Source organism: Euphorbia lathyris, chromosome 5 (assembly GCF_963576675.1).
Source record: "Euphorbia lathyris chromosome 5, ddEupLath1.1, whole genome shotgun sequence".
Taxonomy (NCBI): domain Eukaryota; kingdom Viridiplantae; phylum Streptophyta; class Magnoliopsida; order Malpighiales; family Euphorbiaceae; genus Euphorbia; species Euphorbia lathyris.
Window position 1 is genome coordinate 62,568,144 of NC_088914.1, and position 6,903 is coordinate 62,575,046.

Genomic DNA, 6,903 nt, shown 5'->3' on the forward strand with positions numbered 1-6,903 from the left:
TGCCGTGTGAACCTTAGGCCAGGCTTTTGTCGTCCTGGTCATGTTGATGCCCCCATCATTCTCTCATTCTCTAGAAGAGCTCGGCTCGAATCCTCCCGTAGCATGCTCAAGGGACGCATACAGTTTGGCTTAGGTCATGTACGTTAAAGGAGGCGAAATTTACCTAACCAATTTAGGAGCGCGATACGGTAGGCGTTTGCATTGACCTCTTGGTGACTTTGTACAGACCGCACTTCTTTGGTCGGAGTTTTCCACTTGGTGTGCTTAGAAGTCGCTCCTTACTCAAGTACACCATGACTTCTTCCCTAACCTCAAACTGAATGTCCATTCCGTGCAAGTCGACTTTAGTCTTTAGCTTTTTGTTCCGCTCTTCAAACGTCTCTTTTACCTCTTCATGCATTTGTTGATACTCAATAGCAAACTTGTGAACGGATATGCTCATCTTGCCGCCTTTTGGGATGTTTACAATATCAAGGGTGTGATTGCTATGCCATGTAGAATTAAGAAATTAATTATATCACTTGAAAACGCTATCGAGATACTTTATAAATTTAGAACATAAATTAATTTTTGGACCACATTCAAATGGCTCTTGATATATTGTTTTTATTTTTATTTGTCAGACGAAGGAGAATTGGAAGAGCCGGAAGAAAAAAGCTCGAAGTTTTCATTCTCAAAAATTCCCCTATCGATAATACCTACCGTTACTATTTTTGTTCCGAAGAGATAGCGGTCTAGATACTTTTATTACATTACATCCATACCCAATCGGGTACGGAGAAGGGGCTTCTTGATGAAAAAGATGTACTTGATACTAGAATTGTGGTTGGGTGACGGTCTCAATGAGTACATGTTAGGTAGATGTTATTTGCACATTTTGCATTCTAAAATCAATCATTTATGCACCTTTTTTTTTTTTTTTTGAGTGATAGAGTCGATTATATAGTCCATTTAAGTAACAGTAGTATGTAACAATTTGAATAATAAAATTAGCATTTCATTGAGTACTGTATTATGTTACAGAAATGTCATATCAAAATCAAATTAAACCCATTCCAACTCATCATTTCCCTCTATTTCGTTTTTTTTTTTTTTTTAATTTTCTTAATTGTAGTGCCTATCTCTTTTCTTCACTTGACTTCAGACCATTTTCTTACATGCATGCATGCTTTCTCTGCCTGCAATGCAATCAAAATTAGTATATAATTTTAGCTTAGTTCCATATAATAAAGAATTTAGAAATAGAAGATTATATTACTATTACTATACCTCTTTGTCCCAATCACATCGAATAGTAACCACACCCAAAATCAAGGTTTGTATTGCTGTTCCACCAAAAATCATTCCAGCCCAAATTCCCTGCATTTTTATTTAATGAAATTATTTAATTAATGTATCAAATGAAAAAAAAAATCAATTTGATTTGAGTGATAAAGGTCCTAAAGTTGCTTAAAAGGATGCATTACGACTTTCGAATCGAGAAATTGAAAAACGATAAGGAAAAAAAAAATACTTACCATAACGCCAAGATCGAAAAACCAACCCATAGTGAAACCGAGTGGAACACCGATCAAATAGTAGCTACCCAAGTTTATGTAAGCCACATATTTTTGCCATCCAGATCCAACTGCCACTCCTACATTTTTTTCATAAATTAACTCATTTTTACATTAAAAACAAGAAGAAGAAGAAGAAGAAGAAATCTAATTGATGTAACTAGGTACCCGAGAGAACTGGCTGAACGCTGTTGAGCAAAACAGTGAAGGCTAAAAGAAAGGTGAGGCTATTAACGGCTTTAAGAACTTCTTGGCTCGATGAGAATATCCAAGCTAGCTTTTCATGGAATATTAATATCAATATCCAGAAGAATATCCCTATTATTACTGATGTCGTCACTGCTACTATTGTTGCAAATTTTGCCCCCTTTCCATTCCCTGCTCCAAGTTCATTTGCTACCCTTACTCTGCATTTTTTAAATATAATACAAAGTTGGAGTTGGTGAGAATGGGACCTCTATTTATATTTAACTTTACCTACTCTAATTGATTAGCATGTCTTTAACTTTTAATTAAAATTAATAAAGTTAAAGTGGGGTGCAAGAAATCCGAATGTGGATTTTTATGAGCCACTAGAGTAGAATTAATGATAGTGATTGATTTGTTTAATATTAGGAGGCTTTCCTATGAAGAACGAAAAGTATGTTCAGAATTCAATTATGAATCTGCAAACTGAAAAACAACAAAACATATGTTGGTGGTGGTGGAGATTCATTGGCCATCAATCTAGACTGTCATCTTCCTCTATCTTGTCCTTATCTCAATTAATGGATGCATTCATGTATTATAGACCATGTAACTCTAATTTATTATGTCATGTATTCTGTTAAATGATAAATAAAATAAGGTTAATTTATTCCAATTGAACACCGATTTTGAAAAGTTTGTTTGATTTGACAACTCCCTCTTCCTCCAAATCAATTGCATTACGACACATTCAGAAACCAAGGATGTCCACAAAAATTTGTAGAGAAGGAGACAAAATGAAATAAATACTAATAAATAAGAAAACAAGTGATTACCCGATAGCTGCAAAGAAAGCAAAGGGAATCATCAACTCCCACCCGTTAATGGTCATGCTAACAAAATAACAAAACTTCTATTAAATACAATCAAAATATTTTATTTGTGGTCCTGATTTGATGCTAACTAGTAAAATATTCAAAAAATACACATGACATACCATATTGAAAGAGCATCTACTGCAATTTCTGCATTCTTGAGATTTCCTGTCATCAAAATTAGTATTTTATAGTACCAATTCTCCAAGCTGTTTTAGATAGAAAACTAGAAAACGTTAGCATGAAATTGTAATGTTTAGTAAAAGTTAAGTTTAAAATTGCGATGTTCTAACTTACCAAAGCATGACACCGGAAGCAGCGGAGAGTTTAGTGAAATCCCAAAGGCCAGAAAAGGCTTCAATAGAAAAGCCAGTCCAAGTAAAAGGACAACCACCAAAAATGGTGTAACCAAGATGTCCAAAAACAAGAACCCACCAAGAAAAGTTCAAAGTCATAGCCACACCAACAACACCTAGCTGTAGTCTGTACACAAAAAGCCAACTAACCATCACATGCACCAATAAAGCTACTCCAGAAACCCATGCTATCACTGAATTCTTCAACTGACTCTGCAAGAATCTCTGCAATGGAAACTGAAACGCAAAGCTGAAATGAAGCGGTATCATCAATTTAGCCACAACTCCTGTTAGCTCAGATATCTCCTCCGTTTGTCCTAACACCTTCAAAAATGGACTCGCAAATAGATACAACGGCAGCAGAAAAATACAGCACATGAACAATACTATCCATGATCTTTGCATATATATACCCAACATGTAATACTTTTTTGCCCCATATGCTTGTCCACATAGCGTTTCAAGCGCGCTGGCCATGCCCAACTGCAACAACACAACCTCATATCATCAATTAAATGAAATTATTAAGTGAAATTAAATGAACAATCTATACTTACGAGGAGACCAAAGTCGAAGCCGACGATGACATTATTGGCGATGGAGATAGCAGCAAGCTCAAGGTCGCCTAAATGACCGGCAAAGGCTTGAGTGATAACAAGCATAGAATAAGAAGCGAGACGGCTAAATATTGCAGGACCAACTATTTGCCAGAGCTTCTTTGATTCAATCCATATCTTCTTTGAAAGTTTAGGTTCTTGGTAATCTTGGTGGTCTTCTTGATTTTGTTGTTTCAGTAAAGGAATCAAAGATTCCTTTACTGCCATTGTGAAGAAGAGGGAGAGGGCAACTAGGAATTGATGAAGTTAAGAAGATGAACAGGGTACGTCTTGTTGGAGGGCTAGTAAATTATTGGGCAATGGACGTGTGGGTATATATATGCTAAGCCAGCAAATGAAGCGTTGGCTAGAAATAGAGGGTCTGGTGTGCATGTTTAGGTCATTGCATACGGCATCCGGTCTTTAAATTTGTAATTTTGCTTCCGTTCCTATCCACCATTCCTTTCATAGATTTAATTTCTATCCATATTGTACTACAGTTCCGGGGGGAAAAAAAAAATACTGTACTACAGTACAAACTAAATCAATATTGTGAGTTTTTATTATTATTATTATTTTAATCAGAATGCCTGTATATATTTTACCAATGGATTAATATAACATTAAATATTAATAAATAATATTCACACTCTATATTGCAAAAATTCAAATTTTATTGAATAACATGTGTTTAGAAAAAATGAAAAGAAATATGCTTATATCCAACATAATTCCTAGAACCTAACTGGTTTGACATGAACATCTTGGAAAATGTTTTTTTAAGTGGATTTGCAACCATGTCATGAGTTGGATGTGTTTCATATTAACTTATTTATATGCAATTAAGTCTAATAAAATGATATTCAATCTTTACGTTCTTAGACTTGCTATGGAACTTTTGATCTTTAACAAAAGCAATAGTAGACTGACTATTAGTGTTGACTACAATAAGAGTATGAAAGTGAATGACATGATGATTCATAAATCTATTTAACCATACTGCATCTTGGATTGCTCACAAATATGATACATATTCCACTTCCATTGTGGATAAGGAAATACATGTTTGTTTCTTGCTACTTTATGATACCTAAGAAGAAAATATAGCTTGGCCTAGATTTTCTCTCATCCAAGCCTCATTCCCAATTTGCATTTAGGTATCCTCTCAATTTTAGATATTTTCATTGATATCATAGAGTTATCCACAGTTGCTTTAAGATACCTTAGTATTCTTTTTAGTGATGTCCAATGTGCATTTCTACAGTTGGACTGATATCTACTCACAATCCCAATGACATGACAAAGATCAAGTTTTGTACACAACATCTCATACATGTAACCTAGGACACTTGCATAAAGGAACATTTCTCATACGTTCAATATCTTGTTATGTTTTAGTAAGGGTCACACCATTGACCATTGGGCTATTATTGGGTTTGGATATTAATGGGTTCAAGAATCTTGTTGATGTATGTGTTTTGAGACAAAGCCAACAATTTCTTTGAACAATTTCTTGGAATCTTAACTCCAAGAATATATACCGCCTAGCTCATATCTTTCATTTCAAATCTTGATGTTAACCAAACTTTGATTTGGTTCACATATTCAATTTCATTTCGAGCTATAAGAATGTCATCAACATATAATGACAAAATGATAAATTTACTTCTAGAGCTCTTTTTATAGACACAATGGTCTTCTTATATCACTTTGAAGCTATTTGATATCATCTCATTATGAAATCGAATATACCATTGTCTAGAAAACTGTTTAAGGAAATTGAACTTTTCAATTTGCACCCTTTATATAATTTGCACCCCTTATGTTCATTGTTTCATGTACAAAAATCGTATTGGCATCTATTTGATGTAGCTCTAGGTCTAATATTTCCATTATAGCTAAAATTAATGTGATGGATGTGAACCTCATAATAGGTGAGAAAGGTTCCTCAAAAGTTATCCCTTCCCGTTGAGTGTAACCCTTAGTGACAACGCGAGGCTTATATCTTTCATTACTGCCATCATCCTTTCGCTTTATCTTAAGAACCCACGTGTTCTCAATTTCTCTTCATGCCTTTGGAAGATCAACCAGTTCCCAAACTTGATTTGATTTCATTACTATAATCTGTTTTTCTTTGTGGGCCATGAAAAAGCCTATTCGATGTTCTTTGCTCTTCATCATCTTGTGGGAGACTAAAAGAGTCGTGCTTTCGATACTGAATCGACGATTCGACACTTTTCCTTATAGTACGACGTGGTTCGAATTCTTGATAAACATATTGCATTCATCGTAATTCAGAATGCTCCCACTTGGACCATCTTCTATGTACTCCCACTATAGTCAATTATTCAAATCATTTTGAGGTACTAGAAAATTTTCTTGTTCCTAAAAGTATCTCCCACTCAAATGGAGAGATTTGTCTGTTTCTATTTCCTCATAAAAAGTGAGATAATGGTCAACCTCGCCTATCTTAGGGAAGTTATTCTTTAAAAAGACGACATCTTCTATCACTTTTCCTTCATCGTTTTCACCCACTTTTGATACATCTGAGCATCTTATAAAGATACGCTTTTTACCTTTCGAGCCTAGTTTTCCAAACCTACTTGAGATATCATGAGTAAAAACGGTGCAACCCCATGGTTTAAGGTGACTCAAAACATATTCTAATCAATTCAAATGTTACGAAAATTGTTCCAAAGTTTTTCTATTTTTCTAAATAGTTCATAATTTATGGGTATTTATAACATTTTCAATAATTTTAAAATATATTTTTCACCCAAAAAATTATTAAAATATTGAGAAAATAAGAGAAATTGTATAAATAAGAGCTATCAAAATCTCGCAATCAAAGGACACTAGAAAACTTCTCTCACATGCCCACATGCGCTGGCCATACACACACATGGAAATAACTCATTTTTTCACTGTGCTAACATGTCACACAACAACCAATTGTAGCGTGACATGTCGTGCCAACGTGTCTCGGCAACTGTGTGTGGCCCCACATGACGCCTTTTTGATGTTTTTTTAGCTCCAAAACTTTTTTCAATCTAGGCTTTTTAGGGTCTTTAGACATGTTGATGAGGTTCGTTTGTCCATATGACAAATAAAAGTTAGAGTTTGAGGTATCCGTACCCTTTGTTGAGACTAAAACTCATTTCAAATCCGAAAATTAAAACCCTTAATCACAAAATAAAGTATATTTCGGCAATTCTCGACTCGTTTTCACAAAAAGCGGTCCCAAAAATACGTTTTGATTTTTAAATGAATACATATTTAATCCTCTAATTAATTATTAGTAAAAAAATGTATAAATCTTAACTCGTGGATTTAA

At 34.4% G+C, this 6,903-nt stretch overlaps 1 protein-coding gene across 1 annotated transcript; it reads right to left on the bottom strand.

Annotated features, from left to right (window-relative positions):
• Positions 1-981: 981 nt before the first annotated feature.
• Positions 982-3,948, bottom strand: LOC136229476 (protein DETOXIFICATION 27-like). The gene is made up of 8 exons (XM_066018309.1): positions 3,531-3,948; positions 2,915-3,456; positions 2,740-2,826; positions 2,579-2,635; positions 1,725-1,963; positions 1,518-1,636; positions 1,270-1,359; positions 982-1,178 (listed from the first exon to the last, which is right to left on the bottom strand). The coding sequence occupies exons 1-8, from the start codon at positions 3,795-3,797 to the stop codon at positions 1,131-1,133; spliced, it is 1,449 nt and encodes a 482-aa protein (XP_065874381.1). The 5' UTR covers positions 3,798-3,948; the 3' UTR covers positions 982-1,130.
• Between the last annotated feature and the right edge of the window lie 2,955 nt (positions 3,949-6,903).